This window comes from Phyllobates terribilis, unplaced genomic scaffold (assembly GCF_046119375.1).
Source record: "Phyllobates terribilis strain yellow unplaced genomic scaffold, ASM4611937v1 Scaffold_2__4_contigs__length_985480577, whole genome shotgun sequence".
In the NCBI taxonomy this organism is placed as follows: Eukaryota; Metazoa; Chordata; class Amphibia; order Anura; family Dendrobatidae; genus Phyllobates; species Phyllobates terribilis.
This window is the reverse complement of record NW_027362762.1, coordinates 440,191,323-440,218,534: the sequence shown is the minus strand read 5'-3', so window position 1 is coordinate 440,218,534 and position 27,212 is coordinate 440,191,323. Positions and strand designations below refer to the sequence as shown.

At 38.7% G+C, this 27,212-nt stretch overlaps 1 protein-coding gene across 8 annotated transcripts in view; it reads left to right on the top strand.

Moving 5' to 3' along the window:
- The window catches only part of SRRM3 (serine/arginine repetitive matrix 3), a 598,168-nt gene extending 571,253 nt beyond the window's left edge, over positions 1–26,915 (top strand). For 7 of the 8 annotated variants that reach the window (XM_073665425.1, XM_073665430.1, XM_073665431.1 and 4 more), the window contains 4 exons: positions 5,532–5,863; positions 6,084–6,305; positions 15,086–15,223; positions 23,876–26,915. In XM_073665425.1, coding sequence (XP_073521526.1) covers positions 5,532–5,863; positions 6,084–6,305; positions 15,086–15,223; positions 23,876–24,071 — 888 coding nt within the window. In that variant the 3' untranslated portion in view covers positions 24,072–26,915. Of the gene's footprint in view, positions 1–5,531; positions 5,864–6,083; positions 6,306–15,085; positions 15,224–21,689; positions 21,751–23,875 lie in introns of those variants that run through there. The other variant, XM_073665432.1, reaches the window with a different exon arrangement.
- Positions 26,916–27,212: the final 297 nt, after the last annotated feature.

Sequence of the window (27,212 nt, the reverse complement as noted above, 5' to 3'; positions counted from 1 at the left end):
TTGCAGCTCACCATGTAGGTTGTCACATCTGCCATGCTGCTCCTTGTCCCTGCTGACTTGATGTCTGTCTTCTTTCTTGCGATACCCTAGGATAAACAAATTAAACAAATTCGCGCGCCTACAGGCGCGCGGTTTGGCGATGCTTTCCAAGCAGCTGGTCCCGGCTGTACCCAACGATCTTCTAGCTGAAGGAGACTCTTCGCTTTTCCCAGAAGGCACCTGGAATATGCAAATTGTCCTCTTCAAGCTTCAATCCCTGGTTTAACCATCTGGATGACCCAGAGGAGGCATGAAGGAAGGTCATGTGGTCAGATGAGACCAAAATAAAACTTTTTGGTATTAACTCCACTCACCTTGTTTTGAGGAAGAAGAAGGATGAGTACACCACCAAGAACACTGTCCCAACCATGAAGCATGGTGAGGGAAACATCATACTTTGGTGGTGCTTTTCTGCAAAGGGGATAGTATGACTGCACCATATTGAAGGGAGGATGGGGTCATGTATTGCGAGATTTTGGCCAACAACCTTCTTCCTTCAGTAAGAGCATTGAAGATGGGTCGTGGCTAGGTCTTCCAGCATGACAATGACCCAAAACACACAGCCAGGGCAACTAAGGAGTGGTTCCGTAAGAAGCATTTCAAGGTCCTGGAGTTGTCTAGCCAGTCTCCAGACCTGAACCCAACAGAAAATCTTTGGAGGGAGCTGAAACTCAATGTTGCCCACCGACAGCCCCTACACCTGAAAGATCTGGAGAAGATCTGTATGGAGAAATTGGCCAAAATCCCTTCTGCACTATGTGCAAACTTGGTCAAGAACTACAGGAAACGTCTGACCTCTGTAATGGCAAACAAAGGTTTCTGTACCAAATATTAAGTTCTGTTTTTCTATTGTATCAAATACTTATTTCATGCAATAAAATGCAAATTAATTATGTAAAAATCATACAATGTGATTTTCTGGATTTTTTTTTAGATGCTGTCTCTCACAGTTGAAGTGTACCTACGATAAAAAATACAGACCTCTCCATTCTTTGTAGGTGGGAAAACTTGAAAATTGGCAGTGTATCAAATACTTATTTTCCCCACGGTATAAAATATTTCAGAAAGCTTTACAGAGAGTATTTTTTATATCAGCTCTGGTAATGGATCTCACAATATAATTTATATGTACAAGATTACATTATAATTTGGCAGTGTAAAATGAATAAAGCTACCGTACATTGATAATTTTGTTTTTTTATGTAGACCTTTCCAATAATACAATGTAACAAAAATAGTTGCATGCAGTAGAGATTATTTTTGACACGTGCAACTCAATAAGATTAAAATCAGTGGTGGGAAATGTCCAATTAAAAACAGTTGTAAGAATTCTATAGATGTTTACTATGGTAAGCTGAAAGATAGTTGCCAATTTCAGATGGATATACTATAGGAACATTCAGTCATCTGAATGTTTGATCTTTGGATAGCAGTGTATTGAAGTGTTCTTTGAGTAGCATTACAAAGTTCTATGACTAGAGAACATTCAGTTAACATGTTTTCTCCTGCAGCTAATTTCACTGTAATAAAACCCTAATTAATAAAATGTTGGGAAGCTGTGTAAAATGTAAAGAAAACAAGAATGCAATGACTTAAACATTTCTTATAGCCAGATTTTATTCACATAGAACACACATCAGAATTTGAAATTAGACATTTTCTATTTCATTTTAAAACATTAACTTATTTAGAAATTTATGGCTGCAACATATCTCAAAAATGTCTGATGCAGGATTTTAGCTGCTCAACTGTCTTGGGTTTTCTTTGGCTGATTTTCTGTTTCATGTGCCAAATGTTTTCTATTGGTGATAGGTTTGGATTGCAGGCAGTCAGTTTATCACCTGAACTCTTCTTCTGTGGAGTCATGCTCTTGTGATGGATGCAGTATGTGGTTTAGCATTGTGCTGCTGAAATATGTAATGCCTTCCCTTAAATAGACTGTCTCAATGGGAGCATATGTCACTCGAAAACCTATATATAATGCTCAGTGCCTTTCAAAATGTGTAAGCTACACATGTAACAGGCACCAATGCAACCCCATACCATCAGAGATGCAGGCTTTACGCTGGTAACACGCTGGATGGTTCCTCACCATGAATTCGCAAGACACGGTGTCCATGGTTTCCGTAAAGAATTAAAAATTTTCATTCATCTGACCACAGAACAGTTTCCACTTTGTCTCAGTCCATTTTATATGAGCTTTGGCCCAGAGAGGGTGTCTGCGTTTTTGGATTGTGTTCATCTATGGCTTCTTCTTTGTATGATAGAGCTTTAACTTGCACTTGTGGATTGCACAGTGAACTGTGTTTACAGACTATGATTTCTGGAAGTCCATGTACTGATTTGCACGACCGAATCAAGCCTGTTTTAATGCAGTGCTGGCTGATGCCATGAGCATTGAATATTGACTTTTGGCCTTGTACACATGGATTTCACCAGAATCTCTGCATTTTTTTATGATAATGTAGAAGGCGGTATATTAAAAGTCTTTGCAATTTTACACTGAAAAACATTGTTCTAAAATTGTTCTACAATTTTTAGACCAGTTGTTCACAGATTGATGAACCTCTGACCATCATTGCTTCTGAGAGACTCTGCCTCTCTAACATGCTCTTTTTATATACAGTCATGTAACTTAGTTGAAAATTGACCTTCTTGCTGTACCTCATACTTGTACGGCCTTTTGTTTACACTGTACTAATTTTTTGAAATGTGTTGCTGCCATCGCTGTTTTTCACTAGTACCTCATACTTTTCTAGCCTTTTTTTTACCATGTCCCAACTATTTTTGAGATGTATTGCTGCCATCAATTTCTAAATAAGTTAGTTATTTTAAATGAAATAAAAAAATGTTTAACTTTCAACTTCGATGGGTGTTCTACATGCTTTTGTGAATAAAATATAGCTAAAAGACTTTCAAATCAATGAATTTTTGTTTTCGTTAAATTTTACACAGCGTCCCAGCTGTTTTGGAATTGTGGCTGTAGATAACAAATATTTTATCTGGCTTTTGCTCTAGAAGTAACAGTCATGTTAGGCGCATTTCGTTTGTTAATTCTCACCCATTATTTGTAACGAGTGAATCTTATGTATGACTCATATTTGTACATTAGCGAAGGGCAATAAATGGATAAGCTGCTGATAGTTTTGTGTTTTAGCATCAGTGATGTGGTGATGTGATTTGATTTTGTTGACAGATAAGTCAAATTGTACCCACAATACTGTACACACTGTGATTGTTCTATATCAGCACCCCAGGTTTGAATACAACCCTCTTGAATTATAATACTGGTATATCGACATTGATGAAAAGTTGTATGGAGGGACAAGTTTGGAGACAACTTTTTGTGTTGGCATTTGTGTTTGGAATTTTATTCATTTGGTGATTTGTTGATACTTGGTACCTTTTTGGAAATTGGTAAAAGAAGGTAGTTACAGCTAGGTATTGTTCATTACTCATAATAAGTTTCACAGTATTAGTATAACTCTTGATTCTAACCTACTCCAAAAGTAGACATATGTATAAGTATATATGTTAGGTTTTAAAAACTGTAAATGATGCCATGCAATATCATACCATGCTTTTAAATTGGTCTTTATACTAGACATTTTACAACCAACAGTCCCATATATATATATATCTCATGCTTTTAGTTTATTTATTTATTTTTTTTATTGTTATTATTATTCTTTGTGAGATTATTCATGTGGACCATGGGGTGACGTATCAAAACTGCTTCACATTTGTTTTATTTAGCTGTAGAATTTTTTATCCCATCTGCATAACCTATAGAAGTATGCCACAAAATGTTTTATGAGGAAGACAATTCAGAATATTGTAGGGATTTTGAAATGTAAATGCTAGCAACTTCTAATAATCAAAATTAATGAACACTTTTCCCAAAGGCATATACTAGTGTTCATAAGTAGCCAATAATTATTCATTAAGTACAATTTTAATTAATTCTAGTACTATAACTTGCAGTTGGCTTTATAAATTATAACTTAAATCTTTTATTTTCTTAAAGATCAATTTTGATGTTTGTGTTACATCCATACTTGTAAGGTATCATTATTTCCATTTTCTATATAAAACAAAATGCAGTCAATTAACTATTTGCACAGACACATCACCCCCAAAACTTACTTTATGGGTAAATTAAGCCATTGTCCAGTCTTACATTTTAATGATTTTCGCCTATAGGCTTGCCCAAGTAATTTGTGCAATACAGTAGCATCAAATTTTATGGGAATTACCAATCATATATTTACCGGTATTTACTTTTAGATGTATTATCATATCAAAATTAATATAGTATTAGATATTCATAGATCTTAGTCGTTATTATTTTGGGCATAAAATCCACTTTCCTCTGAGAACTATGCCCAGATATGAATACCACATTTTTTTCTTGCTTTATTTTATTTTTTGCCATATTTTTATCCATGACATACACAATATATGGTTCACTTTTTTTTTTTACATCTTAAGTTACTTACATTCTAGATATCAATGTAAATTCCAGTACAAAAATTCACGTTAAATTAATACAAAATACAATACAGTACATAATGTAGGATCAAATTGAGTTGAGCTTCACTACGTTACTGAAAGTACTTAAAGGTCACTCAAACCTCATGATTGGCCTATACAACCACTCTCAAACTACAAGGCCAGGAAAGTGGGTTTGTGTGTTTTTTTTTCTTTATTATTTTTTCTCTCTCTCTATCTCTCTTGCATTTTTGTGAATCTAATGATGCACTTATGTTGCCCCACTTTTCCCTTCTCTTCATACCTTACCTACTAAAGGAGGAAATGCCACTTTCTTGGTAAGTGGATGTTAACCAAGAGGGACTTAAATCAAAAAGATCACAGTGTGACAAAACTAAGAACATAGGGTGCTGATGAAAGCTCAACAGTACTCTGCCGGAAAAAAAGGAATTCAGACAAACTAAAATGAAAAAAAAGACAATTTATTTATTTCCAGTAACATTTGTGAATTTAAGTTCATTTTTATTTATTTAATTTTATTTTCAACTTTCCCTTTTTCCCTCCTCAATCTCTACCAGTTTTTGTGCTGTTTTGTCCGGATGTCAATCTCACTCCTCACTATTATAATTATTTTATTTGTTTTGTCCTATCTTTTATTTATCGAAATTCATTTTTCTTTATTTACATGACTTTACATTTTTATTTTTATTCTTTTTTTTATGTTAGGTCCTAATCTTAGAGTTCTCTCTTCCCCACCTGCTCTTTAAAGTTATTTTCTGTTATCAACTTTTTGTTGCCTTTTGCATGCAAAGTTGCATGAGCTGCATTGTTGGGGTCGGAAGGCTAAGCAGAAAGAATAGTCTCAGTGTAGAATCTCTGTGTTAACGTGCTGTATGCAAATGTGAGTTGACTTTTTTTTGCTAATTTTAGATGAATTCATACTAAAGCATCTCTCCTTTTTCTTCTTTCCCCCTTTTCTACTTTTTCTTTTCCTTCCACAGCGGGTGAATTCAGTATCTCCAACATCAAAGACACATTCGAAAGTGGAGACATCACCTAACCGCCACAAGGCTAATAATCGTAATGATATTAGGAGTCCAAGATCTATTTCATCAAGCAAAGGTGGCCGCTGTTCATCAGATGATAAAAAAAGGCGCCACTCTAAGTCACCATCATCAGAGAGACATCATGGACGATCTAGAGGACGAACCAGGATACACAAAGAGGCTTCGATGAACTCAGGAAGCCATACAGGCTATAGTAGTGATTCTGAAGGATCAGTATTTTCACATGCTCCTGGAGTAGAAAAGGCCCATGGTGCTTCAACAAAAAAGTAAGTTCATATTATTTTGATTTAGGTGTAATAATCAAGAGCCAAATTTGCTTGCATGAATAAACTGGATTATATATGTACGATCATTGTGTTTAGGTACCAATTATACCTACTTTTAAAAGCAATTGCAAATTAACCATAATTTAAACATGTATGAATGTTATGTAATTGTTACTAATATAATTAAATGAATTCAATCAATATATATTATATGTCCTAGACCTACAGTCAAGCATCGTCGTGGTAAACAAAATAGTTGTTCTGAGTCTTCGGTGAAGCGTAATCGTCAAAACTTTGATAGAAGGAAGAGTCCAGCTCGAAGCAATGGCAACAGAGGTAGTTCTTGGAGTTCGAGCTGTTCACCTTCACGTTCAAGATCACGGGACAAGAGATCGGCAAGAAGCAGATCTCGATCTCTTTCCCCTAAAAAGAATTTAAACAGGTAAAAACTATTAAATCTTTACCTGTAATAAACATTTATTTCAGTATCCTTTTAGGTTAAAGTTGGAATGTGATATTTTCTGGATATCCCTGAATATTTGAAAAGCACCTCTACTGACTAACTCAATCCCCCCTCATCCTTACAACCCAATACCTTCATTCTTCCATTCCCCCATCTGTCTATTTTAAGTCTTGTATGTATGCCCCCCTTTTTCAGATTGTTAAAAATCTGAATTTCTGAATATCATAATCCAATGCATTTCTACTATATAAGTGGCTTAATCTGTTTTAATTGAAATCTGTTATATGTTCATATACTTGCTTTTTTTATTTATATTTTGTGAAACATGAAAATTCTTCAATAAAAATTTTCAATTAAAAAAAGTTGGAATGTAACAGATTTCTCTTTTGTATTTTTCATTTAAAAGAAATTAACATTTTTAATTTCTAAAGTTTAAAATCAAAGAAATTCTATTTTACTTTAGTATAGAATATGTACTTGAATTATCCCAAATGGCTGAACCTGGAGTTTTGACTTTCCAGTTACTAAATTAGTTAAACTGGTGAGTATTTTAAGGGAAAATAAATAGATATATTGTTTTTAAACGTGCAAGTTAAATTTTATCTAATATAAGTTTAAGTGAAGATTGACATTTCAGATTTTTACGTATTGTTTAGCATTTCTTCTTAGATGTGGACTTTCCATTAGAACTATGAACATAATAGCTGTAAATTATGGGAATCCCCCGGAGAGCACTCAAGAGCAGATGTAAAGTGCACGTTTATTAAGCTTATGTATTGCATTTTCTCACTGCATTGGTCTTAAGAACCCACATACTGTTTAGTTGATTTTAGGTCAATATCAGTAGCAAGTGACAATGCACTTCAGACACTTAACACTGTAGCATAAAGTAGATACCATTCGATCAAAGAGAATAAGTGAAATGACATGATAATATTGCCCACCTATAAACTGAACAGCATATTATAAATATATTCATATGTTGTATACATGATCATGTTAATTGCAATTAACATTACAAATTGCATTTTTACTGGCTCAAAAGAAATTGGACAAACAAATATAAGTAGCAATGCAAAGACTATTTTTAATACTTGGATATTAACAATTTTGAGCCAATAACTGGAATACACAGACATTACCAAATATCGAGTTTCCAGAAGGCTCAATCAGGTTAAAGTCAGGTAATTGACTTGGCCATTGAATAACATTATATTCAACACTTGGAATCAACTTTGGATTTGTTATCTCCTAAATTTGTTCATGACATAAAACTCTTAACGGGCCACACCAGACCATGAAATGATTTAGCAGTCAGAGTCCAATTACTTTTGAGTTTGTGAAATTTAATGGACTATTTAAAAATGGCTGTAATTTCTAAACAGTTAATTCAATATTTTGGAAACCCTCTCAAATTAAAGCTGAAAGTCTATATTTCAATCATATCTTAAAGTGAACCTGACAGCTGATACATGCTGCCCAATCCACAGGCAGCATGTATCAGGCACTGGTTGTATGATCTCAGCCAGGTATGAATGACTCTGAAACGTTGCAGTGTTTCAGAGAAAAACACATTGTAGAAACCATCGGGGACCAAGCTGACCTGTAAACTAGTTGGACAAGTGGGTCCCCGGCTGCTTCTCTCCACCCTGAATTGACAGGTTAGTGCACCGTTAATAAAGTATGCTTTTCTCTGAAATGTCGCAGCATTTAAAAGTCAAATATACCTGTCTGGAATCATTCATCCACTGTCTGTTACTTGCTGCCCGTTGATTGAGCAGCATGTATCAGCTGTCTGGTTCTCTTTAATTGCTCTGTTTCATATCCACTATCATATCCACTGTATTGAGGCTAAAATACTAACATATATAGATATTCTGTCAATATCAAAATGCCAACTTAAAGGGAGTCTTTCAGCATAGAATGACTGTTTAAACCAAGTACAGGTGTTTGGTGCTCCCTAGAAGTGGCCAAACATTTAAGTGCACCTTGTTACCCACTTGTTTTCCATTTATATCTGCCCTTCTCTGGCTCTATAAAGCCAGAGCTGTCAATTGAGGAAGAGGGATGGGGGTGGAGATTGTTAGGTGTCAGTCTGGTGCTGGATTTGAAATGGGTCCAGGACCTTCTGTGGTCTCCCATTTCAGTCCAGCCAGGACTGATGCTGCTCAGCATCGCCGTCAGCCCCAACGCCTAGCTGGTCCTCGAGCACTGTTTGTCTCCCAGGTAGTTGTGCCAAGCAATGTTAAGCCTGGATTGCAGAGGGAGACAGGGCTTGCGGAATCTAAGTCCAGGATTTGCCGCACTGAGCATGTCCGTGACCTGGCGGATAATGATTGGTGGGTTGGCACCCACCTGACCCGGTGACCTGGCACCGCCTGATTGGTCACGGGTGTCGTCACCAATGGTGCGACAGTGGGGCAGGGCTTAATCTTTAAAAGGCCCGCCCACAAACATGGTGGCGCGCTCAGATCATTTGAGCTAGCTGTTTGTGGTGTGCACGCTTACTCTGGGCTCCTCGAAGAGCCATAGCTTTAGCTAGGCAGGTAGAAAAAGTAGGCAGGTAGCTTCGCCTTGCTGACTGGCTCTAACCAGGGGGTTCGCCTTACACCCCGAACCGCCTGTGAGCTAAATAGAGCGAGTTTGCTCAGTCCGGTAGCATGCCAGCTGAGTGCTCGAATACCCGGCGGGAATCACACCCGCACGCTAGCGCCGTCTCCTATAGCGTAGCGCCTGTACCGAAGACAGGGCTACTGCTCATAGTCCGGTCACAAGTCTCCCTGCCGTTCTTGGAGATTGTGTGAACCGCTTTAGCGCCAATCCCCATAGTGTAGCGCCTGTTTCAAAGACAGGGCTACTGCTGTTCCCACGGTCGCACGTCTCCCTGCGGTTCTTGGGGATTGTGCGAACCGTCTTACCCTTCCGTGTGCGTTAACACGAAGGGCTAAGATAATTGTTAGGTGCGTCGCCAGTCGCTCTCTCCTCCGTGCAGTAAACGGAGATAGAGCGTACCGCTATACCCTTTCCGTCGTGAAGTTAACACGGAGGGGTTTATCATTTAGTTGTCGTTTGCCTTTCCACCCGGAAAGTGTTCGGCAGCAGTCCTCTAGGCTGCATCGCGGACCCCGGGGTCGGTTGCGTTCCTATTTAATAAAGTGTTTGCAACCGTCCCCCTAACAGAGATAGAGGAAAAACAAGTAGGTGGGAAAGTGCACTTAAATGAAATGTTTGACCATGCCAAGGGTATAGCAAGCGCCTGTACTTAGTTTGAACAGTCGTTTTGTGCTGACAGACTCTCTTTAAAGGCGCTCTCTGTCACATTTGGGGGATATATCCTTTTTTTATTGAGATAAAGAAGAGGTGAGTATTACCACATTTAATTACCCCATTCTACTATTCAGAATGTTTGTCAATGCATAGACAAATACTTACCAGCATCTGGATCATGATTATGTTTTGTTTATATATATTTGTATGGATATGTAATTGAATTTGCAAATATACATAGTATTAATTAACTTGATTAAAATCTGCACATTTTAAACTTTTTTTTTTTTACAATTTTATTTTTTGATGCAAAATTACATGATGGCACTAATGACAGTAAAATGCTGGGTAATATATTCATAATGTGGCTGGACTATTCTTTTAGAGATTATATAGTAAATAGGATGACACTATCATTTTGTATTTCATAATTTAAATTTTAGTTGTGTTTCTTAAATTGTCCAGGCAGCAAAATGGTGAAATTACTATTAGTGCAACATGTAGAATGTAAGAATTGTATTACAATTTTACAGGCAACAAAACAATAGTATTGAATTGCACTTGAAAAAAATACCTCTAATCGATATGTGCTATTGAACTTACATAATATACAATTAATCCTCAAATAAAAAATAATGTGAAACCTTGGTATCCAATAACGTTAGTAAATAAGGTTCTCCCAGCAACAAGATTACTATCAGCATTGTACTTGTTCTCCTTAATGGGGTTCTCCGGGAATTGAATAAATAAATAAATAACAAAAGGAAATGTCATTATAAATAAATTCCTAAATATATTAGCATATCACAATTGTTTTGCCAAGGAAGGTAATCATTATAGAATTAAAATGGTTGTGGTCTTGTTACACTACCAGAAAAAATGACTAGAATGTTAATAGGAGCACCTGTAGTGAGCTGGAGAAACATATACCATGTATTATCATTCAGAAAGAAAGGGTGAACAGCAGTGTGATCATCCTCTTCTTACCTCAGCACCCCTGGTATCAGTATTAGATTAGAAAACCAGGATGGACAGCAATGTGAGCTGCCTTTTCTTAGTTCAGTACCCCTGATACATCCAGTACTAAACCAGACAGACGGTGGTAGGGCTGGGGAGGTGGAGTCGGAGTCGGTGTCCATTTTGGTGGAGTCGGAATCGCATGTCGGTATAAAATGGACCGACTCCAACTCCTAAAATACATAATAAATTGGGTAAAGTTGTTCAGTGCAGTTTGTGGGGAATAGTTTTTTCATAAGAATTTGGGAAAGTTATGAAATGTCCTATAAATGTCTGTCCTATTCCTGATCTAAGGGTCTAGACTTTTAGCTGAGATTAATCTGTGCTACAGTAAATTTATCACTTAAACATGAGCCATGTATGAGGGAATCGGAGTCTGTGTCATGGAATTAAGTCGGAGGTTTGGGTTACCGACTCCACAGCCCTGGACGGTGGACAACAGTGTGAGCAGCCTCTTCTCACCTTAGCACCCCTGGTATATCGAGTATTAGATCAGAGGGACATGATGGACAGAAGTGTAAGCAGGCTTTTCTTACCTGTGAATCCTTGGTATCTCCAGTATTCTATCAGACAGACAGTGGACAACAGTGTGAGCAGTTTCTTCATACCTCAGCACTTCAGATATTTCCAATATTAGATCAGATAAAAAGTGTGGACAAAAGCGTGAGTGGCCTTTTCTTTCCTCAGTACTCCTGGTATTAAATCAGATAGACAGGGTGGACAGCAATGTGAGCGGGCTCTTCTTATCTTGGTACACCTGGTATCTCCAGTATTAAATCAGAAAGACACGGTGAACAGCAGAGTGAGCAGCTTCTTCTTACCTCAGTACACCTGGCCAGTATTAGATCAGAAAGACAAGGCAGACAGCAGTGAGATCAGCCTCTTCTTACCTCAATACACATGGTATCTCCAGTAGAATAAAGAAAGCAGGCAAAAATGGCACATATACAGTACAAGTGTTTAGAGGAATACACCCATACCAGGATATATACATGGAACCTATATATATGGTTCAGTGGAAAGAAGAGCAATATCCTATAATACATTTTTTACAAAGAGAACCAAAATAAAAAGGTATGCTTTATTGTAAACTACAAATTATAAAAGAAGTTAAACTGTGGGATACCAGTAGATGGCACCACAGCACATAAATATTGCGGGAGGTAAATACGGGTCCATGCTATAATCCCTTAATTGACAATAAGGCAGAACAAATACTACACACGTACATGCTAAGGTCTGCACACAAGTGAAATGTAACAATGTATTATATATGATCAGATGGTAAATATCACATATGTGTCTAACCAATGTGTAAATACCAAAGTATACACAGGAATGAGTAACAATATGTTATATGCTGTCATATAATAAATGTCACACAATGTGTGTAGCCCTGATGTCACACAGTCACATGCTATCTGCCAAAAGGAATATTATGGTAAAACGCAAACAGAGAAACGCTTAAACAATAATAGTATACATAATTACCTCCTTCAGGATGTGGTGCAGGACCCCAAAAGTGTGATACTTATCATCTGATCATATATATTTATTTATAGGATACTGGTATCTCCAGTAGTAGATCATAAAGACGTGGTGGACAGCAGTACAATTTTCACATAGCCCCACACCAGAGAGCAGAAATGGTGGGAGTGTTGGTCTGCTCCTTTCATCACAATGTGTTTTCCAGGTTATCCGGGTACCCTCGCTTATGTTTCCTTCCATTGAGGTCCATACCATTAGACTCTTCAAACCCTTCTCCCTGTGATTGCCATTTGTGTATCGGCCTCCCGGCAAAACCAACCACTCCCTGGATCACTTTGCAACCTGGCTTCCACAATTCCTATCCTGTGATATTCCCACTCTCATCAAGGGGGAGTTTAACATCCCCATTGATAATCCACTCTCTGCATCTCTAACTTCCTCTTTTGGCCTTTCACAACTTACTAACTCTCCTACGCATGAAGGCGGGAATACACTGGACCTGGTCTTCTGCGAGCTTTACTTAGTATATGACTTTACTAACTTCCTTCTCCCACTCTCGGACCATAACCTTCTTTCTTTTTCTGTCAAGAACTGTTGCACAGAAACCTACGTGCCATCAATAAACAGCAGCTAATCAACAATCTACAGTCACCTTTAGCTCCAATCTCATCCTTTTTGTTCACACTTAGCATTGTCGCATTATAATAAGACAGTGGCAAGTGCCCTGATTGAAGCAGCACCTACTACACGCAGAAATACCTGACACACACAATGTCCCTCATCATATCACTGTCCGACAATCCAAAGCGACTCTTCAAAACTTTCCACTCCTGCCTTAACCTTAACATGCAGGCCCACCTCACCAACCTTAGCGCTGATGAACTGGCCTTTTATTTCCAATAAAAAAATTAACTATATCCATCAGGACATTTTTGCCCAATCCTCTCAGAGCTTGGATCCCCTTCCCTCCCGCACCTGAAGTTTACTTTCCACTTTTAAACCTGTGACGGAAAAAGTTACTAGGCTCCTTGCTTCTTCTCACCCTACAACCTGAACCATTGACCTTATTACCTCACATCTCCTTCAGTATCTCTCCCCTGCTGTCACTACCCCCTCACTGAAATATTAACTCTGTCTCTTTCTTCTGGTATCGTTCCCTCCTCACTCAAACATGCTGTCATAAACCCTTTAATAAAAATCACGTCCAGAACTGCCCTGCTAACTACAGACCGGTCTCTAATCTCCCCTTCATCTGTAAACTCCTGGAATGCTTTTTCCACTCTCATCTAATCCGCTATCATATAACTATCTTTTTGACCATTTACAATCCGATTTTCATTCCTTACACTCTACTGAAACTGCCCTTACTAAAGTCTCTATCCACCAATTAACAGCTAAATCCAGTGGTCACTACTCTCTTGGATCTCTTCTGCATTTGACACTGTGGATCACCAGCTCCTCCTCACTATGCTCCACTCTCTGTGCCTCGAACAAACTGCTCTCTCGGTTCTCCTCCTACCTCTCTGACCACTCCTTCACTGTATCATTTGCTTACTCTACTTCCTATCCTCTTCACTTTACTGTCATGGTTCCTCAAGGTTCAGTCCTAGGCTCCACATTCCTAAGAGTGCTTTAAATATAAATGTCTTTAGAAAGGCCTATCGCCTCACTTCACTAATCTAACTCTTACCTGTTCCCCCTTTCTAAATTTTCCTCAGAATCTGTCTCCACATCCTACATGCATCCAATAGCACTTTGTAACTGTACTTAGACAGGTACTGGCTGATAGCCAGCTCATGTAGCGTTGTTTGAAAACGCCTATCTATTATAATTATGGCTGGACCATACATGACAAGCATTTTTTACCTTTTGTGTCATTGCTATTTCTTTATAGATTGTAAGTTTGCGAGTAGGTCCCTCACTCTTTCTGTAAGTGTTGAACTATGTGTCACTTTGTAATGTCTCTGAAAGAACGATATTAACCTGCAGCACTAATGCTGAGCTGCTGTCAGTCAGTGCTGTAGGTGCGGCTACAGCCGCCACTCTCTATACACTGAGCGGTGATTGAACTCGTGCCGGCGCCACCCCCGTGACTGAAACCCGAGCCTGCCGGGAGGAATAGGGTTCATTTCCTTCCGGCAGCAGGGCCTAAATAGCAGTCGCCAGGCAGGTTCAGAAGGAGTTTTTTCATGTGACAGGTTCTCTTTAATTGTAAAGTGCTGCGGAATATGTTGGCGCTATATATACAAAATTATTATTTAACTATTATTGTAATTGGTGGATCCTTTGTTATCAGCTGTGTATAGAGGTGTCACCAGTCATTATAATCCTGCCTCTGATAATATGAAGCCTCGCTGTAAACTTTTCCTGAAAGGACAAGAAGTATGATTCTAAAAAAGCTCCAGTGGCCAGTGTGAAAATTCAAAAATTACTAATTTTTCTTTCCTCATTTTGTGAGGAATCTTTCAGCAGGTTTTTGCTATGTAATTTGAGGGCAGCATGAGGTAGGGTCTGAGACACTGATTTCAGGGATATGTCACTTATTAGTCAGTGTGCTGTTGTTTCAATACAAAAAGTATTTTTATCAACAGTAGTATTAACACTGCCAGACTTGCTGTCCTGTGCCTACAGGTCCATCCACAACCCCAGCACTGATTAGCAGCTTGCTGTCAATATACAATGTTCATAGAAAGCTGTGGTGTGATCAGGGTCAGCTTTCTGAGCTCTGCTACTTCTACAGCAGAGAAAACTCTGGTTGTATCACAACTGCTGCACCCAGTAAACTAAGTGATACATGACTGGAAACAGGGACTCTTTTCTTACAGCATGCTGCTCTTAGATGGGGTAGCAAAACCCTGGTGATAAATTCCCTTTAATAAAGACTGTAAGATATGAAAAAAAATGCATTTGTTAAATGCATGTAGCGCAAAAACTTAATTTAAACAATACGTCATTTTCTGAAGATAGCTTTACTTCAATTTTCTTAGGGATAAAGACAATGAGACTCGAGCAAGGCATAATGACACAGAAGCAACAAGACCTAGACGGCGGTCTAGAAGTTACTCGCCTATTCGAAAGAGAAGAAGGGACTCACCAAGCTTCATGGAGCCAAGAAGAATTACAAGGTAAATGTGAGAGATGCATGTAAGGGATTAAGACATAAATGTTTATTTTCAGAGGGTCAACTGTACACCATAGTTTCAGTGTGTGATAAACTAGGCATAATAAAAAACCATTGGGCATGTATTAAAAACAGCTCTATGTAGCTACTATTCAGATCAGTAGGAACCATATAAAACAAAAAAATGATAATATTTAGATCCCATAATCAAAGAAATGGCCAATGGTATTAAAGTAAGTAACAGTGCAGAGGATCAATGATCTGTAGAAAGGAAGAGATGGTCCTCCTGCTGGTGGTAACAGCTGTTCATCTCTAGGCTAGGAGATATAGTAACATAGGTTGAATAAAGACCTAGGTCCATCAAGTTCAACCTTCCTCCCCCAATTTAGCTCTGATAACTGTAAAGTTGCATTAATTAAAGAAATCAACAGAGAATTCCAAGAAAAATATGTAAAATTACAGATGTGTGTTTCGAAGAAAAAATTGACCACATCCGACAGGAAATTTTCTCTCAATCCCTAAACGTTATGCATGCTCCCCCCCCCTCATTGTATCTCACTCATTTTCTGACTTCGAACCAGTCACGGAAGATGAAGTGATCAGGCTCCATGCATCTTCTCGCCCTACCACCTGCACCAGTGACCCTATTCCCTCACATCTCCTTCAGTCCTTTTCTCCAGCTGTCACCACTCACCTAACTAAAATTTTCAACCTCTGCCTCTCAACTGGTATCTTTCCCTCTTCTTTTAAACACGCCAGCATACATCCATTACTTAAAAACCATCCCTTGACCAGAACTGCACGGCCAACTACAGACCCGTTTCCAATCTTCCCTTTATCTCTAAACTCTTGGAACGCCTTGTCCATTCCTGTCTAATCCGCTATCTCTCAGACAACTCTCTTCTTGACCCTTTACAATCTGGTTTGCGCTTTACAGTCTACTGAAACTGCCCTCACTAAAGTCTCTAATGATCTACTAACAGCTAAATCTAATGCTCCGCACTATTGGCCTCAAGGACACTGTTCTCTCCTGGTTCTCCTCCTATCTCTCTGACCGCTCCTTCTCTGTGTCTTTTGCCAGCTTCCCCTCCTCTCTCCTTCCCCTTACTGTCGGAGTTCCTCAACGATCAGTCCTAGGCCCCCTTCTTTTCTCCTTATACACCGCTCCTATTGGACAAACAATCAGCAGATTCGGTTTTCAGTACCATCTCTAAGCTGATGACACCCAATTATACACCTCTGCTCCGGACATCACCCCTGCATTACTACAAAAGACCAGTGATTGTCTTTCTGCTGTGTCTAACATTATGTCCTCCCTCTGTCTAAAACTGAATCTGTGAAAAACTGAACTACTCGTATTTCCTCCCTCCACTAACCTACCTGTGCCCGATATTGCCATTTCCGTTTGTGGCTCAACCATTACTCCCCAGCAACAAGCCCGCTGTCTTGGGGTCATTTTTGATTCAGTTCTTTCCTTCACTTCTCACATCAAATCACTCGCTCGTTCATGTCATCTACACTTCAAAAACATCTCAAGAATCAGGACTTTTCTCACTTTAACTAGGCAAAAACTCTTACTGTAGCTCCTATTCATTCTCGTCTCGACTATTGCAACTCTCTACTAATCGGTCTCCCTCTTACTAAACTCTCACCTCTCAAATCCGTCCTTAACGCAGCAGCCAGGATCATATTCCTTGCCAACCGCTAAACCGATGCCTCTTCCCTGTGCCAGTCATTGCATTAGTTGCCCATCCAATATAGAGTTCAATTTAAACTTATCACGCTTACCCACAAAGCGCTCCATGCTTCAGTACCCACCTACATCTCCTCCCTTGTCTCAGTCTACCACCCTACACGTGCCCTCCGTTCTGCCAATGACTTAATACTAAAATCCTCCATAATCCGAACTTCCCACTCCCGTCTCCAAGGTTTCTCGCGTGCTGCGCCAATTCTTTGGAATGCACTACCCAGGACAGTTCGATTAATTCCCAATACCCACAGTTTCAAGTAACCCTAAAACCCCATTTCTTTAGAGTGGCGTATCGCTTCAACACACTATCTGTCCGTCTCAGTTTTCCCCCATATTAAAATCTTCAATTTCAGGTTCATACCATCCATGCCCTTAATAGCCTCTGTCAGGACTGTACACATACTGGCTGGCGACCAGTTCATGTATTATTATTTATCCTATTTAGTATATCAAGGCTGCATTATACAATATATGTACATTTTACCTTTTGTGTCTCCCCCATTTCCTCATAGACTGTAAGCTCGCGAGCAGGGCCCTCACTCCTTTCGATATGAGATATGCTTATTCTGTATTGTCTGTATATGTCCCCCCTAAAATTGTAAAGAGCTGCGGAATATGTTGGCGCTATAAAAATAAAAATTATTGTTATTGTTATTATTATTAGATGTAGTATTGAGACTGTTGTAAAAATAAATGTAACAAATTATATATAAAAAAACTTTAGTAACATAGCAGCAACTTTATCTTTAAACCGTAGGTTTGGACAAGTGTAGTAAAATAATTGCAGCATATTGGATTCTTAAGGAGGAACTGCCATCAAATCTAACGTGGTCAGTGTTTGCTCTTATTTTATTATGCTCCCCAGAGTAATCCATTATTTTCTTTCTTTAAATCTGCCATACAGTTCCAGAGATATGTGCTTGTTTACGGTCTTTACCAAGAGGGCGGTGCTCACTGGGTATTAATATAGACCTGTTTAATGATATATCTCCAAGAGCATCTTGTGAGCAACGATCCCTTGTTGAAGATCAAAAACTTTCACACTAAATATAAAGATCAATACCCCTGGAACCGTATGGTGGATTTAAGAAACAAAAAAGGAATAAAATAAGAGCAAAAACTGACCACGTTTGACCTTTCTTTAAAATTTTTTGCACCGTTTGCCTTCACTGGCCTCTGTGTAATATTGTTTATTGCTGGCTGCTAAATGAGTTAACTGAGATTCTGTCAGTCACATCACTATGACAGTCTAACGGGGAGTTTGTAACTCTTTTATCAGATTTTTTTCTGAGCTAATTTATGACCACAAACCTCATTAAAGTTGAATGTGCAGAGAAACCAAGTGCCTGTAAAGGCTAGGTGCTTAGTTTTTAATTAAATCAAATTGCAAAAATGATTTACGTGAAAAAAAAAATGTTCCCATTTGGACAAACCCTTTAATAACTATTCCATCTTGAGTAGTAATGTCAGTGTTATTGTGTAAAGAAAAGGCGCTCACAGACGCTTTTTAGCTTCAGAAAGTTGATGGAATGAACACTACAGCTGCTACTATTTGAACAGCTTACAGGTAAACAGAGCAGAAGGATTGTCCATCAATATTCTGACCTATTATTACCTAGAAAACCCCTTAATTTTTGCAAATTAATACAGACTTATTTGTCTAGATCAGGGGTGCGGAACCTCAGGCCGTGGGCTGTTTATGGCCCTCCAGGACCTTTTATCCGGCCCTTGGGCAGATTCCTGGGGACCGCAGTGCTTGGGCCGGCTGCTGTATTTTGACAGATGCTGGCCCTTTACTTTCTTTTTGCTCTTTGAGCACTCACACGCACTGTTCACTACTGAACACTGACGTGCGAGCAATGAAAGATTATGTCCTGACACCAGTGCCAGCATAAGGACCTACTTTGTGGGCGGAGTTAGCGCGTGAGTTGTTCCGCCCCCAAAGGATGTTATAAATATCCAAATGGCCCTTGGTAGAATAAAGGTTCCCCACCCCTGGTCTAGATGATAACAGACTACATATAAATGCTGTGTGATGAAACATCGCAGCTTTGTGTTACTTCACTCTGTGTCCCTTTCTCTACTGACTGAAGGTTTGGAAACAAGGAGCAAAGAAAAGGGAAGTAACGTGACTGCAGCAGTGGACTATTCAAAAATTTGTTTATAATCTGTAACAGACTAGTGGAGCACAACAGGCCCTTTGGCTGTGCCTGTCTGGCCCACGGACTGGGATAGTTACAGGGCTGGAAACAGGGGGCATGCCAAACCATGTGACCACCCCCACTTCTCTGGTGCTATGATTAGAATGGTATATGCACCCTCAAAATGCAGTTACTTTTGATTACAATGGTTAAACAGGGATCCATTAGCTCCCTCTTCCACCATTCAGCTTGTGTGTCTAGATGACGCCTAGTCTCAGTCTACACAGTACACAGATCTTAGCAGTGCATCTGGGGAACAGAGCGAGGTGAACAATTTTCAAGTTTTTTTTCAGTTAGTACTTGTTGGGGGGTACTGCGGGGACATAGTACTGTGTGTGGGGGACTATAGGTCCATCATACTGTGTGTGATCATACTGTATGGGGAAATCATACAGTGTGGGGACTGTGGAGGCATCATATTGTGTGGGTGAGCTCTGGGAGCATTATACTTTGTGTGGGGGACTGTTGGAACATCATATTGTATACAAGGGGGTTGCAGCAAATTATTACTGTATTGAAGCTGTGGGGGCATTATACTTTGTGTGTAGGAATGTACAGTGGGGTCTTTATACTTAGTTTGGGGGGGATGTACTCTGGGGGAATCATACCGTTTGTTGAGAAATGTAGTTTGGGGGCATCAGATCATGTGGGTGGGTTTGGGGACCATCACACTGTGTGTGGGAGCTGTGGGGGAATTATAGTATGTGGGGAGCTGTTAACATACTGTATAAGGGGACTGTGGGAGCATCATGATGTGTTTGGAGGCCTGTGGGGGCCATTATATTGTGTGTGGGAGGTATTTGTGGGGCATCATACTTTGGAGGGCTGTTAGTGTATCATACTGTGGAAGGGAGCTGTGAGGGCATCATGCTGTGTAAGGGAGACTGGGGGCATCATAGTGTGTGGACAGACTATGAGTGCCCTTATACTATGTGTTGGGGAGCTGTGGGACATAATGCTGTGCATTGGAGCATCATATTGCATGTGGTGAGGCTCTAGGGGCTATTATACTGTGTGTGTGTGTGTGTGTGTGTGTGTGTGTGTGTGTGTGTGTGTTTGTGGCTGTGGAGCATCACACTCTGGAGGGCTGTAGGTGTATCATATTGTTTGAGGGTTGTGGGGGCATCATACTGTGTGTGGGGGACAGTTGTAACAGAATACTGTGTGGGAGTGACAGGGGGCAGCATATTTTGTGTGAGTCATTATACTATGTGTTGGGGCATCATAAGGTGTTGGAGGAAGATGTTACTCTAAATATATCTATATTCATTATAAACTTAAGACTGAATAACACGAGCATTAAGATTTACTGCTTTTTCTAAACTTATAAAAAGTTCAGTAAATTATATGGTTTTGATTAGCAGCTACTGATCAGAATACTTATTACAGTAAGCCCTATTGTAACACATATTAGCAGTAGCAGCTAGTCATCTCACTTAATTCTGCTGTTTTAAGCAATAATAATTGATAATAAAAATTAGGTTCTCCATGTTGGTTCGGCTTTTCACAATAGTCAGGGTCTCTCATGTAGTCCCCCCGGAAAATTAATTGCTGGCCCCTGGTCGGTAACCACGCAGACACATACTGTAGGTCTGTTTATGTTTACTCAGAAGAGTAGATTTCTTAAATCAAGACTGTGCAGAATATGGGGGGGATTTAATGTCATGACAATTTAATGTCATGCCTGACCAAGGAGTTAAAGGCTCGTGTAAGGCCATGTGGCCCTCTCTTCTTCTCATATGCTTGCTGTTCACTTCTGTGGGAGCACATTGTAATGTGTTTCAAAGAACTGGAAACAGCTGGCACCCCACACCCCCATGTGGTCCAGCTCACAAGGCCGAACATCAAACCGGTATAACTGACATGTTTCATCTGCTTATACCTTTTGTATACATTCTGACCATTGTATATGTATATCCATTGTGTATATAGTGTTTTGTCTAGTGTGCCCTTAAGGTGATTAAATATATATTTTAACCTCGGGCTACTCTTTTATCTCGTTCCACGAATCAACACATCCGTATTCTCAGTTTAACCTCACATGGTACCCGGGCTGGTTTCTGGCCCGATATAATCCCGTTAATGGACCGGGCTTATATCTAACGAGGAACTGGTGGCAGTCCTACCAGGTTAGTAAGGCTCTGTTTCACTGGTGGTACTGAAAGGGGTCTCTCAGCCTGTCAGGGTTGTGAGCGAGTGTAGTGCCATGCCCACGGCATCCCTCCCTGTGTAACACTGTGCCAAGCTGACCTTACGTGTCCCCAGGGGGTGCGGAATGTCACGTTGGTAAAAGTGGGGAGACCGTCCTGCGTGATCCCTCCGACGTAATGAAGACGTCAGGCGGGGCTGCGAGGTGCAGTTCATCACACAGACCATTTGCAAAGTTTGATATTTTATTTTAGATACATTAGATATGTATAAAAAATGAATAAAATTATTTTTTTTACCAGCCAGGATTGAAAAAGTAAAAGCAAAATGTTTTGTACCATGTAATTGATGCTGTTCCATCCCATGTTAAGGTTCCTTGAGATGACGTGCTGCAAGTGATGTCCAGTACAGCAAGTATACTTAATTTCTAGGGTAATCTTGTCATTCCAACCTTTATAGATGAAGCTGGGCGCTCTTAAAAATACACTAACGACTTACAGGATGTCTTTGTCTTCATGCAGTCTGTGCATAGGGATCTGATAATTTCAGCTTTGTTCTTTTAACACCTTGCTATATGTGCAGCACAACTTTTACTGGATGTGGTCTCTTCTAGGGCAAAAAACTATTGCATTTCATTCATGCACACCAAGCTACCAGTACAGGGAATCACAGTGCATGCCTACCCATTATGGGAACTTCTATAGGCGCTGCATCATTGTCTAGACACTTAAGAAGTTAATGCAGTATGGTGTGGATATTGGATTTTAATTTATTAATATTTCAGTACTTGAAGTGTGCAGTGTCTTTTAGAAGAACACATATAAATGTGTCAAAATGCGCACAGCCAAAGGTGCTGAAATAAGAAGGTGCCATTTATGGCATCCTTTTATTCATGCTTGGCTGCTCTCTGTCAAGGAAGCAATTTTGAGAAATGTGCAAAAAGCTTTCACATTTGTGGCTGTTTTGCACCATCTGTCAGTCTGTTGTATATTCCAGACAAAACATTCCAGTGAACTATTAATATATATTTTCTAGTCCATTGCCATTACTTTCCTTTTATATTACATATTATCTAATGAGCACCATTATTTTATATGCAATAAACGTATATAAACCATTAGTATATATATATATATATATATATATATATATGTATATATATATATATATAAACATAATAGCACAATATATAGGCTGATGATATCTTAAGATGTGCTTATTTTGGATATTGTTCAGGGCTGTTTTAATTTGATTGAAAGAAATGCAATTCCTTTTTGCTCAACACTAACCATTAATCATGTCTTCGGGTTCACTTATCTACTAACCCCGTTTCTGCATTTTCAGAGTCTGTCTAAGGTGTGGATTATGTTGGGCCCATTGAAAACAAATTGTACATTACATTAAGCCTAATCATCATCTCTCTAGCTGTTTTTGAGCAATAAGAATGTTGAGCTTATTTTCAGCCTAAACGATCAACTTTGGGGGGAAAGATTTAGGCAAAGACATATTTTAGCGTATTAGTCAGTTTATTGTAGTTTTGTCCACAAATTGGTAAAATATGAAGCCTGGACATAAGAAGCTTCCTATTATGTTGATTCCTATTAGAAGAAAGTTAGAGATACTGTTACTTTTTAGTTACAGAAGTATTTTATCATTTGGTCCAATGTTATCTATAGTTTTACATAGGACAGTAGGTCCTACAGACTACATTTTATTAACTTATCCTTCCTGTCATCAGGATGCAGATAAGATACTGCCATAAGGCGTTCAATTCATTTTTAACCTTTGACTTTTTACCTTATATTGTTTTATAACAGACTTTTAAGGCCCCCATTAGGCTAAGGTCAGCCGACCCTGACGGGTTCAACCTACAATTTTATGTATGTATGGGCCTCCGACAGATGATTGTCGAGGGATATAAGGATGCTGGATTTCAGACTGCTTTCCTTTTGTTCTCTTTGAGATATGCCACCAGAGATGTCTGGCAGCTACTCTCTTAGGCCGGTTTCACACGTCCGCATATATCCGGTACCGGAAAGACCGTATATACGCAAAAAATTGACTTGTCTCCGTGTAGAGCACACGGACACACGGTCCGTGAAAATACACTGAGGTATGCACAGACCCATTCATGTGAATGGGTCTACGTGTGTCAGTGTCTCCAGTAAGTGTCCTACCGGAGATACTGACGTGTGAAAGAGCCCTTATAGAACATCAAAGCACAGTATGAAAGAGACAGCTGATATACCTGGTGTCTGAACTATCATCCGAACTATTGTTGGACCGATAGCTATCTAGCCTTTATGGAGTGGGCTTTAGGCTTTAAGTAATGTACACCTAACATTACTGGTCTTTTTATTGACTTGGATTGGCCTCATTTCCAACATCTATTTCTTTTTAACAATTGAATTGACTAATACACTTCTATTTTTTGTAGGTAAATGTTCAAATCTAATATGACATCTTGCAAAATAACCTGTTAACAAAGAAATGTTCCATAGTATTCTAAATGTTGTGTGCTTGGTGTTGTAATTAATTTATTTGTCTTCATTTGCAGTGCCCGGAAGCGTCCTATTCCGTACTACAGACCAAGTCCTTCTTCCAGCTCCTTGAGTAGCTACTCTCACAGTCGTAGTCGGAGTAGGAGCTACGACAGCTATAGCAGCTACAGCCGTAGCCGGACTCGGAGCCGTTCTCCCAGCCATAGTAGAAGCCCTAGCTACAGGAGCAGCTCGGAAAGTGCTGGTTTTTAAGCCTCTGTGCGTCAAATCAACCGTCTACTAATCACATTTGCTTCCTAAAGTAGATTGTGTGTTAGCCCAAGAAAATTCACAGGGTTGGAATGTGAAATAGAATAATATATGTATATATATTTATATATATATAACGACTATTCACTATCTTTCGCATCTGCAAAATCACATTACTGTAAATCTGTCCTAGGAAAGCTCTTACAATGCATACACGTCACACAAATGTAAATTCTGTTCTTCATTCTGTCTACATTTTGAGTTTTTCCATGTGTTCTAATGCTGCAAAGCACAGAAGTCACAGCCTCTTCACCCCTGCATAGAATGGTGGCACAACGTGAAACAGAATGACAGCATCAATCTTGATTACTTGACTGTACTTTCTAAAGTTGCGTAGTCTGTAGTAAGGATGTGTTTTTTCAGTATTCTAACAACAGTGATTTTGGATTTATATTAATATAAAAACATACATATGCTTTGTCATCACACTCATGGATTATGTTTGGAAGTTATAGGCAGGTCAACAAAAAACACACACACACACAAAAAAAAATACATTTTTATTTTTAAGAAGCATAGGTAAGCCCTAACAGGAATGAAGAGTGTGCAATTCAGTTTATGAATTGTGATACCTGTCTACTACAAAGTATGTCTGCATTTAGGTGTCCTTTTATTTAGCCTCCCTATGTTCCTTCTCCCGCATTACTGCATAGCTGGCGCCTGCCTTATTCAAAAATTTCTGTCATTCCAGGATGTCCCGAAAAGAGAACGTCCAGAATGCGTTAACACCATGAGCCCCTACATAAAAACTTTCAGCTACAGGATTTTATGGGCTTTCTTTAAAATAATTGGACTGGTTAAATGATGGTAACAGGATATATTAAAACAACTTATCAGAAATAAATCAATAAGGTAGAAATATCTAGTCCTGCTTACTATGTATAGTTAGGGTTTAAGTCTGAACAGTAAATTTGGGGTTGGGAGTTAAATAAAAGTAGTCAACCGTAACTCTTCAGCCAAAATATACAGTGACAGTATACATATAGTAATATTCTAGCTAATAGTGTACTTGAAAATGCTGCCATCAGAGAAGTAGCTAGGCTCCTATTCTTTACCTCATCGGGAACAAAGATTCAGCCTTTCGCCCTTTTCTTATATCTAAATATTCAGCGGCCAAGGTACTAGGGGGTAGCAGGGGTATGTCCCTGCCAGCCCCCCTAGCTATACCCTTGGCAGTCATTCATCAGATTATGCATTTTTCTGGCAGCATTCACTGTGGGTATATATATATATTTACATATATATATATATATTCACAAATAGTATGTATATAAGAAGTAATTGTTTCTTATTTCCAAAGAAAATAATTATTGTATGCAAGTGTGGGCATTATCCATCGGCACAAATCTTCAGTTTCCAATTATTATTTATGAAAAGTATTCGCAAATTTGCTGCCAGTATCATCACTAAAGATACATTTCATGCAAAATATATAACCATTGAAGCTGAATGGGAACTTTTAACCTCTATGAAAACACTTATTAACTTATTTATTTATTCATTTATTTACTTATTTATTGTAATTTATTTTTTTGTGTTAACTGGCTTTAAGAACAAGTGTTGATTTCTCCCTCGAGACTTTAACAATAAAAAAATTGCATGAACAAGACAATCTGGTAATATGGTTGTTTATAGTGATTTTTAGAGGTATAGTGAACCAATTATGTGCAATTCTTCCATTAAATATACAATTCACATTTAACAAACATGATACAGATTTGAAGCCGCAATGAACAAATGAACTTTTGGTTCTGTAGACGGTTGTGGATTGGTCGCCAATGCTGCTTACATATATATTAATATGCACAGTACAGTCCATGTACAAGTCACAGAAGCCTAAGAAGTGTAATGGCTGCAAGACAAGCCATAAAAATGCATATAATTCTGGTTCAAAGGGATATGCTATAGAGAAACGAGGAGTCAAAAGGCTAGCGCTTCATGATAATATTTGGTTATCTGCGGTAAAGCTGCAGTCTACATATTTTGTATGGGAGGAAAAGTGTAAAGAATTTTTACATGGCTGTAAAGTTCCCACAACTTTTTTTCACAAAATATTGAGGAAATCTGCCAGTGGCGGTAATACGGAGATTTTACCATGGAGCCCTAGCCTTAAGTTGTTAGTGCTGCATGCATCACTAAAGATGCGCTGCAGCATGTTATTTCTATAATTTGGACAAATGCTTTATGTTTACTTGTATTAGAGTAATATATATGTTGTATAGTTTCTCTAAGATTACAAAATAATTGTATAAATTGTGTTTTGACTATTGAGCAAGGCAACATTTACTTGTATATTTATAAATGATTTCACAAGATAACCAGAAATGTTCCTACAATTAAGTCCAATATACTGGGGGACATAACTCTCCATTGAAATGAATAGCACCTCCTGCCGATCTGACTCTCATGGCTTGTCTCACAGGCATGCTGACACATCTATTTTGCTCTTGCACTGTCTTATATATATATATATATATATCAGTTCACAATCATGGCAAATATAATGTATGCAAATTACTGACTGCTTCACCAAAACGTCACCAGTGAAAAGGATTAACCATTTTGGTTTCTTCTCTCTAGATTTGTAAATTTTGCATTTTTATTGCATTTATGCTGATAAAATCCACATACAAATGAACATCAATTGTTATTTCTTATGAAAATGTATAGTTTCAATTCTTTGGAGTTTATCTACTAATCTTGTACTTGGTAACTGTCATAAAGTCCCAAAGGATTTCAATGTGATGTGATATTGGCTTTTTCCATAAACTCCTCTATGTTTTAACACATGCGGCTATTGTTTTTATCAAAGAACAACACAAGCACACAGTATGGGACTGGTTTGTATCTGCGGATAATTCATTGCAACTGGCAAGCTCTTATAATTATTGCCATGTAATCTGGGCAGCTGACACAAATGGATGGAGACTGAAAAACTAACCATAATTTACCATATGCATTTCAAGGTAATGACACTACTGCTTCCAGGCTTTGCCCGGTTATGAACTCATTGACAGATTATAAGTAAACAAGATGGCTGCAGACATGAAAAGGAAAGAATTTTCGCAAATTCACTTTATTCAA